The following is a 12,500-nucleotide window of genomic DNA, read 5'->3' as shown; positions in this document are numbered from 1 at the left end:
CGTCCGTCCGTCCGCCCTCCCGTGATGCGTTTCTGAATTGTGATTCCCTCTTGTGATTCCCTCTTGTGTCCACAAAGTGGCAGTCGCTCAGTGGAGTGGCAGAGCTCAGTTTTGGCCTGGAGCTCATGTGTGCAAACCAAAACGTCTACCATAATGGTTAGCAAACCGGCTACGCAGCTGATTGATTGCATTATCTGACACAACTGCAGAAGCACAGAAGTCTGTATGCATATTCCATCCATGTGTGCCATGTGTGCTAGCCGAGTTCCTAAACATTCACACAAAGACCTCTTCAGATAAGGAGGATAACTGTCAAGCGCCACACTCAACAAACTCTTCATGGTCAATAACACCAAGCGGAGCACAAAAAAATAGGAAGGCATGACACATTTGCAGATAGCGTTTCCTATGTTCAGTGTTGTTAGACTACACGTCACCACTCAAAAGAAACAACACCCTTTGAAGAAAACAACAGCCCGAACACCGGCAATCCAATGTATGTTTTTGACAATGCTGTGAGAAGTGCAGGCAAGAGAGCAACTCGCGCTTTGAGCGTGGGTGGAGGAGATTACTTCGATACTTCGATTAACGCGAGCACAGGGAGAGTGAAGGCTGTGTTACTGTTGATCATACGCACACGCGTCTTTTAAAGGGTTTGTTCGAGGCGACCGCTTGACAGAGAGCGCGCTTTTCGGTTTATGCAGTAAATGTCTCATTGATTAGTTTATGGAACTTACGGTTTGTCTGTTACGGTCCACGAAGACAATATCCACGTGAAAACGCAAACGCCTGCAAACCACTGTTTTGACAGAAAGACAGTTCACCTGTCGCCTAGGCCTACTCTGTTTTCTTCCCAAAGCGGCGTTTAAAAATATTCCATGAAATCCAACATCAACGTCACTTCAAATAGGTGACAGCATCATGCACACACATGAAATAACACTTCAGTGAGGGGGGGACATCACTGCTCTCATATTAAAGTAAAAAGAGAATTTCACATTTTAGTTTATTAATATAGGCCTATGCAAAATTGCAAATAGCCTATTCATTGAAATCTATCCAGAAAGGGTTGTGATGTTTGCCTGTTTTTTATGTTTGTAATTATTTAAAAAAAAAAAAAAAAAAAAATCGTGATAAAAAAAAACATAAATAACAAAAATAGAGATTTTATGTTAAAAAAAAATGTGATATGGGATGGGCCGATGGCCCCCCTAGCTAAATTCGCCTTAGGTCCCCAAATTGCTAAATGTAGTGTAAGGGATTATTTTGAAAAGACAGTAACATCTAATCAGCAATGCATTACAGTTTTTCAGTAACTTGCCCAACACTGTTGAAATCCTATGGTAGGCTACTTTTTCAAATCCAGGCTTATACAGTGCATGGTAGGCTTATTGATAAATTGCCTTGACAGGTTATGAGGAGGCCAAGGGGGCGTTTGGGCAAAAAAGGTTCAGAACGGGCATAGACGGACGCATCTGTTGTCCGCCTGTCGGACTTGTTCCTGCCTGTTTCACTGCCCTGAGTACGTTACAATATGCGACCTTGCCTCCTTCACTTCTGCTTGTGGCCTCGCCCCGCCTCCTGGCCCATCCTCAGTGGAGAAAATGATAAAGTTTCCCAGCTGTCAGCCTAGCCACAACAACTTTTGACGGACTGTTTTTCATTCACCATCCCAATTGCAAATGAGAAAAAACTTTACAATTGAGCTTTTGCAATATATTGAAATATAATGCTGTTGTCAGTGATGTCATCATGACATATTACTTCCTGGTACGAGGAAACAAGCACAAGTGGAGGAGGCAAGGTTGCATATTGTAACACACTCACTGTCTTCCAGGACTCTTGGGTCTTACACTATGAGGGTGGGAGCCAGGGCTAGGAAAATTATGCAGGATGTCTCACAACCCAACACTTACATGTTTACCCTACTTAAGTCCTGCAGACGACTCAGAACCATTCAGGCCAGAACAGAAAGAATGAGGAAAAGTTTTTACCCCCAGGCAGTGCGACTGCTGAACAGAGACCTTTTCAAATAATTATTTTCTTAGTTTTTTTCTGTAACTTATTTCTCACCTTTTATTTCCTTTTTTACTTTACTTCTTTAATTCTTAAGATGCAGAGCTGATGACCCCATCATCATTTCACTACAATACCATGTATGTGACAAATAAAATTACTTGAACTTGAACTTGAACTCACTCCTAGCCCTATAGGCTAGCCCTATAATACTGTACGATGCCAAAACCGGTTGTGTCTCACAACAGGTCAGGCTACAATCCACTGCAATACTAAAACCGCAAAACAGGCTTCCAAATGACAAGCGCCACCTGCGAGCACCTACCTGACGCTGTACGGAACATATTTTGCTTTTATGGACATGCAATGTTATTGGCAACTTGCAAACGCAGGGCCACTTACGAGCCTGTTCCGCTGTGGGTCTGTTCAAGTAACCGAGGAGGAGGATAAACCTGACCAGCTGCCTGCACACGCACCACACTATTCACTTGCTTAACTTCACCTTTTAAACATGAAGCTATGGATACACGTTACAATCGCGCTAGTCAGCTTCATGACAGTAGGTGGTATACTATTTTCTCAGTTTCATCGGCTAAATCACCTTCCATTGGAGGTTGAGTTTGCAGAGCAAGTGTTGCGGGCCAGAGCTTTCGAGGCCAAAGAAACGCAGATTGCGCTTGACCTAAATGACAGGTATCAAAGATCACCACTCAACAAAACTGTGGATGACATACGGAGAAAAATACTGGAGCTGACAGCCAGCAAAACAAAGTGGGCGACTGAGGCTGAGGAATGTCAGAAAACACAGGTGAGCGCACTTGGCCAACTGAGTTGTCGTCCTTCTTACCCATCTTCTCACTTCTCTGTTTTTAAATGTGTTTTACTGTAACACAAGTACAAATAATAGTACACTCCTAGTGCAGATAGGGCTGGTGATGGGCATATTCACTCTCTCTTCTTTACAAAATTCTAGCTAACAACATTGCTATGACATTAAAGGAGAATCGAGGGAGAAATTAAACATGCAGTTGTGTTGCTCACTCTGCCCTTGACTTGTCAATACACAAAGACGTGCCATTTTTTAGCCCTCTCAGAGATCCTGGCCTGCTGATGGGGGCATGGATTTGTTTAGCCTACATATTGATTGAAATACTCCACATATTGCATGGTGAAATTGGCCGGAATTATCCTTTAAGATTTACTCAATACCATTTGATAAGACATGGTCATTGGACATTACCATACTTTCAATTCAGTGCTATTTGACGACTGTTAAGAGCCTTACTGAAAATTTGCTGTTTTCTTCCGTGCTAGAAAGATTTGGATGCAGCCATTGAGGAGCGGCAACAGGAGAAAACCACGTTAGAGGGTAGGCTCCAGCCTTTTACTCCCAATAATAAGTTCTGTTTTAGGTAACATCACAACAAAGATTTTTTTTCTAGTCATTCAGAGTTGAACCGTTTGTACTGTAACAGAAAATGTGTAAAGTGCATGATTAAACTGAAAAGGCTATCACAAATTTTGTTTCATCACTACATGTTCAATAGGAAGTCCAGAGTATTTTTGTGAATACCATAGACCTAGAGTTGAAGTGCTGAAGTTGAAGTTCTGAGCATATTAATTATATTAAAAGGTGCACTGTGTAGGAGGTGAAGGTGAAGGTGACACAAATGCTGCTCATTGAAACTGTGCTGCCTATTGTCAAATGTGATGTTTTCGCAAATATTTACTAAGTAATAAACAAATATTTACCAGTATCACCAAAATACAGTACAGTAGGTTTTGGCAGCTATAAATGTCTATTGGATATTGGTCATGGAGAAGAACCCAGTTTTCATGTAGGAAAACTGCATTTTTCTGAGTCATAATGAATACTCAGAATTAGATTTTGGTGGTACGTATTTGTAATGAACTTTAAAGGTCGAGTGTGTGACTTTGGTCAGTTCATCATGGCTTGGAAATGTACACTTTTCATACACAAATAGGTGGAACTTCTCCATATAAATACACCATTTTAAATGTCCAGTCATTGACATGTTTGGCTGAGAAACCTTTGTATATTCATGGAAAAGATCAAATTTTCCTGGATTAGCGTTGGAAATAACTACTGAAAGTACACACTGGTTCTTAATGATATATGGTAGGCACAGAAAGGACAAATTCAGTGTTATAAGCAGTTAACATGTTCCAAGTACAGTAAATATTTCCCTATCCTTTTTCTAACACTTACGTATGTGTTCATTTCTGTTTCTATTTTTCCTTGCTGTTTCAATCTCTCTCTCTCTCTATGTTTTATATTTCTCATTCTTCCACTTCCAGGGGAATTCAATTCCTTGAAAACTCAGTGGAATGAGGAGATGAATAAGCTTGAACAACAGCTTGGAATGCCCAGTCCAGTATGTGCCTTTGTCATCGAAAATGATGAGACAAAGTGAGTGACAGTTAACTTATGTTTTCAAATGAACCACACACTCTCTCACTCAAGCTCTTCTCCAAAACACTAAATATCAACTTTCAATTTTCTTTAATTGTTATGTTTTTTAGGAAATGTTAGATAACAGTAACCCAGTTTCAACTACCCTGTTGTAAAAATTCAGAATATTACATTTAAATGTTTTTTTATTTAGTATTTAATAAAAGAGCTCTCCATTTTTATAAGCACATGTTTAGTGTAGGGGGAAAAAAACCTTATAATCTAAATACACTGTAAATGGATTATGTTAAACCTATGGAGTTTTAGAAATACAGACACAAAAATATTTGGATTATGGAGTAGACATTCTACCGTAGACCAGGAATGTCAAACTCAGGTCCGGGGGCCAAATCTGGTCCGCGGTGTCATTTCATTTGGCCCCCGAGAACATTTAAAAAGTGTTTTACAGTTGGCCCACATACACCATTAATATAGAAATATGACTTGATTTGAAAGCATTTTGTTCTGCATTACAAGTATCATGAGTGGGTCCTGGCCAGTGTAACAAGACATGCAAGTATACATACTATGTATATGAAGGGAATGAGTGAGTTATTTTTCTAGCTTTAAGTATTATGTGTGCGTGCATGCACAATTTCAGTGCATTTTTGAATAAATATTTCATTTGGCCCACAACTTAATCCCAGATTTGAACTGTGAATTTCAACTGTGAATTGTAACAATCCTGTCCATCTGTAAGTTGTTTAGATGCTACACTTCTGTGTTAACTCTCAAACTTATAAAAGTCACACCCCTTTTTCCTTTCTTGACAGGAAACTGTGCAGTCCACAGAAGGATGCTGTACCAGAGGTCATTGTGCAAGGCACCTAACCCGGCACTGCACTATCATGGTTTCCCCAACACTTTACACTTAAGGTGTCCGTCTTGACAACATACTTTGGATGTAATTTATGAAGTTACTTCTGCTGTGATCACATCATATTTCATGGGAAACTGTATGACACAGGCTTTCTTTTTTCTTTTTCTTTTTTAAGATATTTTTATGGGCTTTTTTGGGGCCTTTATTTCGGATAGGATAGTGAAGATGCGACAGGAAGTGAGTGTGGAGAGAGATGGGGTAAGGTTGTGAAATGACCCTGGCCGGACTCGAACCAGGGTCCCCATGGGCATGCACGCCCAAGTGTGGGGGGCTTAGCGCGCTGCGCCACAGCACCCCCCGACACAGGCTGTCTAATGATAATTGTCATACTGGCCAACCCCCCACCACATTGACTGTGGGAAGCACTTACAATCACAATGTAACCTAAATAATAATGATAATAATACAAGAACGTGTCTGAAACATGTCATTTCAAGTAATGTGATTTCATGGTCTTTCATCCACAAATTAAGTAACCTGGAGAAAGAGGACTTCTCCCACATTGCCCTTGTAGTATGACCTCTCGAGACAGGAGCATCAGCTTCAGACCAGGCCATGAACACTTAACTACTAGCCCTATATTCACTTTTTTCACCTCCAGCCAAGGCTAGTAGATTTTAATCTTACAAGCCAAACACACACTTACTAGTGGGTCAAAGTTGCTACTTAGTTGGTCTTTTCTAACAGCCAAACTGAAATTTCACCAGCATTTGGCTATTTGGCTGGTGTTAATTTAGAGCCCTGCTAGTAGCATAGCAACGCCAAGTACCAAGTGAAAAAAGCAGCCTCAAATCAGACCATGTACACTTAACGTACATGTACACTTAAGTATAGCAACACCAAGTGAATAGCAGGTGCGGCTATAGAACAAAGCATCCCCTCTGAAACATAATTTCTCCCAATAAAGAATGTTACATACAGTGCTTCTCTGCATTCCAAGTATGGTTTGTTATACATGTATATTTTGTTATTTATTCTGCCCCCATGAAATTGAATCTAAAATAAGATTCAATTTCTGTTCAGCTACTTGTCAAACAGACATTGGTAATACATTACGTAATTAAGTAATGCATTACGACTAAGGCATTGCCATTCTGGTTACTGGTACGTGTGTGTATGTGTGTGTGTGTGTGTGTGTGTGTGTGTGTGTGTGTGTGTGTGTGTGTGTGTGTGTGTGTGTGTGTGTGTGTCAGAGCATGGCAACCCGACCGAAGCCCGACGGGCCGGGTCGGAACCCGACGGGCCGGGCCGGACTCGGACAAAAAAAATAGAATATCTGTCGGACTCGGGTCGGGCTCGGGCTTGAACCAAACAGACATTGTGAAAATTGTAAGCAATCAGAGGAAACGTTTCAGTTCATGCAAACGGCAGTTTTGTCATTAAAAAATAAGTAATTGAATATGCATAAATGAAAATGTTGGTAGGCTACTCGTGCGAGTGATTATTATTGGCTGTATGCACGCGCCAGTTACCAGTGGCAACATGGACGCTCACTCCCAGTCAGCCGAGCAGGAATGCCGAGTCAACTTGCTTTCTTAATAAGCGCCAAATACAGTTGTCAGTGAACGCGTGGTATTTTGTTGTAGGCCTAGTGTAGGCCATGTTTTAGCATGCCTTCGGTGCTGTCTTAAATGTTGAACATAAAATGACGAAGTTTGTCACTGCATTGCTCGCCAAGGATTACATTTCCAGCAAGGGGTAGCAAGGAGCATAATATGGATTAAAGAAGACGCACACGCTACGTGGAGTTGCCTAAGGTAGGGGCGAAGAGGTTTCCTGTTACTACTTTGTCCGCTGTGACATTTCATGTCCTTCACGTAGGTTCTTAATTCTTGTCACTTTTACTGTAGCCTACAGTTGTAACTCTGCGCGTGCAACCTTTCCTGATTTTATATTGACCGCATGGACATCAGGGAAATGACATTCTCTTGGAGGGCCGAACAGGCTACTGTTCTTCGGGGTGAACTTATAGCCCATCCTTCTTAACGACAAGGAGTGGCATCTTCACCGGCTCGCGGGGATTTAATTGCACTAACAGTAACGTAACAAATGCGTCCATAGCCGGAGTAGCATCCAACTGCAGTTTGCAGATGTGGGCAGGTCTGGATTTCTGAGATCTCGCCCCTCCCATTTTGGATCTCGCCCCTCCTATTTTTCCTATTATAGTAGTCTGTACAGTCCCACACCATCCCGACGTCACCCTATTTGAGAATTTGCGCCAAATGTCTTCTCTGGCGAATGCATAGTCTAGTAGCCTAGGCCTACACTATTCTATGCACACAGCTTGTATCGTGTCTCGTTGTTTGGAGTGCTAAATAAATGTGTTTATGTGTTTACTGGACATAGAATCATTCATCAATCATAATAGGATATTCGATGGCGGTAGGCCCAAGTGTAGCACACCAGCATACATTGATGACTCTTATCTTTGGACAATAATAATGCCTATGTAGGCTAATTGCGGTGATAAGTGGTTTGTATTATGTCTCGTCGTTTGTTAAGTAAATATATTTACTAAACACTGGACATAGAATCATTCGTCAATCATAATAGCGCACCATATTTGAGAAATGGACCCAAATTATCTGGCGAATGCAGGCGTATTCTATGCACACAGCTTGTTATCGTGTCTCGTCGTTTGAAGTGTTAAGTAAATATATTTAGACCCACTAAACACTGGACATAGAATCATCCATCAATAGCGAATGCGTTACCCTGTATTCTAGGGAGATTGTAGGCCTATCGTGTCTCGTCGTTTGGAGTGTTAAGTAAATAGGCCTACATTTACTAAACACTGGGCATAGAATCATTCATCAATAATAGTGAATGCGTAGTTGGCTACACTGTATTCTATGCACACAGCTTGTATCATGTCTCGTCGTTTTGGAGTGCTAATTAAATATAGGCCTATTTAGCCTACTAAATAGGCCTATATTTAATTTTCATTTTCCACGTTCCAATTGCATGAGTGTTTATTTCCATTTACATAGAATAATTTGTCCTTGACCTTACTTTCTCTTTCATAGTAAAGGAGAAGATTGAAACGGTCTCTGAAACTGATTTAGGTTCCATTGATTTAATGATAATATTAAGCGCTGTTAGACGGTTAAAAACAAAAGGTTAATGCTAAATGTGTCAGGGTGTCAGTTTGGAAACGGGGCAGATGCACGAAGGATAGGCCTACCAAAGGCTACTGCAATGGCCTGCTCTGAGTCCAGTCCCCAATCCTAAAGAGATTGTGGTGACAACATCCAGGCTTTGGGACTTTGAAGAATGTGCTCATGCTTTTCAATGATGGGTAGGCCTATGTTTAATTTCGAGCGGATCACACATGGAGTAATTCGCCACTGCACAGGCGTTTTACTGCCTACTTTAGTTTTCTTGTAGTATACCCATCTTTCGAATTTTAGAAACTGGCACCAAATATCTGGTCTTCAAACTAAGATACTAAGAAGAGACACTTAATATTAATTCAAATTAGACCCATGCTAATTACACCCACAAATACTACATGTAGGCCTATCTTATATTAGCTAATAATAATAATAATAATATCTTATATTAATTTCCCTCGGGATTAATAAATTATACTAAACCGCGTGCTGTTCATCGCGCGGTTCACTCAAAGCTCCCCGCTCGTGTTTCCTACACTCACCAAACCATTATACATTAGTGGAGTAGAGAGAGTGGATCTACGATTTTATTTGTGAAAACTCTGCGTCTCTGCTCAGCACGGTGCAGTGACTTCCAGAGCTATTTTTCTTCCCATGTAGAAGCTTAGCGCTGCCGCTGAATGACAAGGGGGAGGCACTCGATGTGCTCAGGGGGGAGGAGGAAGATGTGCTCAAGGGGGAGGAGGGAGATGTGATCCAGACCTGCCCCCCGCCCTGCACACTGCAGTTGAACATACTTGCATAGCCGCGCTGACTGCATCCAAACCGTATTCGTTAGTTTTCGCCTTTCTTATCCTCTCACGCCCCTCCCATGCAGTTGATCACAGCACCTAACATCTCTGGTCTAACCGAAAGAAACAAAAGGTGCGCTGTCACATGTAGCTATGCGTGTGTTTATACTTACTATGCGTGCGTAACTAAATTAGGCTACAGCAAATTGCCTCATCCTAGTTGCCTATCCTGGCTATTTATCACGTGCTATTTTGAGTATGAAGGAGGCCACATAGAAAATATTGCTTGCGCACAGGTTCTGTTGTTATTACAGTGGTCTCGGGCTTCGGACGGGTTCGGACACAAACATTTTAATTAGTCTCGGGCTCGGGTCGGGGTTGATCACTTTTCTGTCGGCTGAGGGCCGGGCTCGGACAGAAAAAAACGGCCCGAGCCACGTGTGTGTGTGTGTGTGTGTGTGTGTGTGTGTGTGTGTGTGTGTTTGTGTGTGTGTGTGTATGTGTGTGTGTGAGAGATGAGAGAGAGAGAGAGAGAGAGAGAGAGAGAGAGAGAGAGAGAGAGAGAGAGAGAGAGAGAGAGAGAGAGAGAGAGAGAGAGAGAGAGTGGCTCACCTTGATAACGTAAAGCAACCCTTCGTTTGTTTCTTTATCTGTGTCCACCTTGAAGTATCCTTTGTCGTTTCCCTTCACTATCTTGAAAATGGCCCTCCAGTTGGGTGTGCCCTTCAAATCCTTGTCCTCCACCTTGATGCGCAGAACCAGGACGTCTACTTTGTTCTCCTGAACTCGGGCCTTGTACTATCACAAAGAAATCACACATACACACACACACACACACACACACACACACACACACACACACACACACACACACACACACACACACACACACACACACACACACACACACACACACACACACACACACAAACACACAGGCACACACACACACACACACACATACACGCACACACACACACACACGGATTATTTTTTTTGTCTTCGTATGAGACATGTTCTGCCCATCGGCACTACCCAAAATTATATACAGTAGAATGGACAAAACAAACCAATACAACAACACTGGAGGCAGCATTTGCCTCACAAATTGCACACAAATTCAGATGTGGCTTTGAATAGGCCTTCAGAGGAAACTGAAAGGAAAATGTCCTCTGAAACAGGACCTTCTAGTCTTGTTGTGGCTCGTAACTGGGGAAAGGATGGGTTTAGATTTTGTGATATCACTCCAGCTGTCAGTGAAAGTCATGTTCTCTATTATATACACGACATGCACATGCACATCAGCGAACCACCTCAGCCACCATGGCATGCCCAAAGCACACAGATCTATCAAAGTCAATCACATATGCATACCTAACAGCCGTGACCGATTATTGTGGCACGCCAAGCCTAATCAAGCGCATTCAGTTCATTTGAGTGAGATCTGGCCGACTATTACAATAGTTGCAAAGCCTGCCTGGGATTCTGGCATGGTAAGTGGGACACCTGCCGTACGTGAAGATGTTTGACTTGGCTGAAGTTTGTGCAAATAACCGTAGCGACCATACGTCCGTTATCCAATGCCAGTAGACACACGGGAAGATTTCCCACGATACCCGTGGTCATCGCGAAGGTGTATTTCTCCCCTGACAAGTACTTTTCTGACCGCTATCAAACTTTTGGATGTGTAAAACATAGACTAGATTACATAGACCTACGAAGCACATGCTTATGGTGGCTGGGTTCATAGTATTACAGTATGTTCGATTTTGACCACAAGCACAACAACGCAAGGGCAAGCATGTGTGTGAAAAATCACATGTCCTGAGTTCGGTAAGAGCATACTGACTGAGCTGTAATTTAGGGGTAGTTGGCTTGCTATATTGCTAAAAAGACTTATAAAACTAGATGGATACCTTAACACTTTAGATTTTCTTTTACTTAAGACATGTAAAAGTTGTATCTTTTACCTGACATGTTGCTGTACCTGGTATTACTTCCGTCTTCATCACTGCAGTGACCCTCTGATGAAGACGGAAGTAATATCGTCGAAACATGTCAAGTAAAATATTTTTTAAAAAGTTAGAAAACTTTTACATATCTTAACGTAAAAGAAAATCTAAAGTGTTGAGTTAAACAGTTAGACATAATATAGCGTAATACATAGATGGATACCTTGCCTGCATAACTCCTGGGGAATGTCCATACAACATCTACAACAGCCCCTTCAGGGGATATGATCGCCCAGATAAGTTGACATGACTGAGTAGTGGGAAGGGGAAAAAGTGGATCACACTCGAGTTCTTCTTTTCCTCTTTTTAACTTTTTTTAATTTTTTACATAGCAGCAGAAATACTGTTATTACTTCTGCTGCTATGTAAAAAATAAAAACATTTAAAAAGAAGAAAAGAAGAACCTGAGTGCGATCCACTTTTTCCCCTTTTACGTTATTCAACTGGAGACGCACCACATGGAAGAACGCTGTGTATCTGAACTACTACTTCTGCAACTGAATAGTGGGAAGGCCATAATAAATATAAATAATATATAATATATAATATATATATAAATAATATAAGCCTTAGATGCATAACAACTTCAACTAGTTTGAACAAAATGTGTCAAACAGCATATCACAAATAGATGTCCCATGTTGATTAGTTTCTGCAATACCACAGTAGACAGTTGGAATGTGAGCGTGAGTTATTACATTTCAATGGGACAATGAATGAACGCCCAGGTGAACCTACACTGGCGTTTGAGAAGGTGGGTGGGTTGTCATTGATGTCGGTCAGTGCGATGGTAGCGGTTGCTGTGTTGAACAGCCCGTTTGTTGCTCCGCCCATATCTCGGATCTCCACGGTTACCAGGTGCTTGTCCTGGACCTGGGAAAAGAACACACAAGTGTGAGCAAAGCGCACATTCATCATCCTATTCGATTGGCGGCCCGAGGGCCAGATGCGGCCCAGATGTGGCTCAGATGCCCTCCCACCTGCCCCCGGCTGTAGCAGTACACAGTGCAATAAAATCTGCAATACAACAACACATTCTTTTCTTTTGAATCTCTTGCTTGCTCCTGCTTAACCCCTTAGCGCAGAGCCTATGTTATAACCTTACTGTCACCAAAATTGCAATGGCTAAGTCTTAATCTGTTACTTAAGGCTCTTGGTACTATCATAGCAATGCTGCTGTGATGTAGTTGAGTATTAAAGAAGTTGAGTAAGAGG

The 12,500-nt window shown here is 41.8% G+C and overlaps 3 protein-coding genes across 3 annotated transcripts in view; 2 read left to right on the top strand and 1 right to left on the bottom strand.

The window, feature by feature from the left end:
• LOC134450929 (desmoglein-2.1-like) overlaps window positions 1–12,500 on the top strand; it is a 511,642-nt gene that overhangs the window by 280,650 nt on the left and 218,492 nt on the right. The gene's annotated exons all lie outside the window — the stretch shown is intronic.
• Window positions 1–12,500, bottom strand: part of dsc2l (desmocollin 2 like) — a 45,308-nt gene that overhangs the window by 12,048 nt on the left and 20,760 nt on the right. Inside the window, exons 8-9 of the mRNA XM_063200985.1 lie at window positions 12,024–12,158; window positions 9,886–10,071 (exon numbers count right to left, since the gene is read on the bottom strand). Coding sequence (XP_063057055.1) covers window positions 9,886–10,071; window positions 12,024–12,158 — 321 coding nt within the window. The remainder of the gene's footprint in view (window positions 1–9,885; window positions 10,072–12,023; window positions 12,159–12,500) is intronic.
• Window positions 1,882–6,270, top strand: si:ch73-347e22.8 (uncharacterized). The gene is made up of 4 exons (XM_063200989.1): window positions 1,882–2,824; window positions 3,331–3,385; window positions 4,336–4,447; window positions 5,263–6,270. The coding sequence occupies exons 1-4, from the start codon at window positions 2,528–2,530 to the stop codon at window positions 5,318–5,320; spliced, it is 522 nt and encodes a 173-aa protein (XP_063057059.1). The 5' UTR covers window positions 1,882–2,527; the 3' UTR covers window positions 5,321–6,270.

Source organism: Engraulis encrasicolus, chromosome 6 (assembly GCF_034702125.1).
Source record: "Engraulis encrasicolus isolate BLACKSEA-1 chromosome 6, IST_EnEncr_1.0, whole genome shotgun sequence".
Taxonomy (NCBI): Eukaryota; Metazoa; Chordata; class Actinopteri; order Clupeiformes; family Engraulidae; genus Engraulis; species Engraulis encrasicolus.
This window is presented reverse-complemented; position numbering and strand designations above follow the sequence as displayed.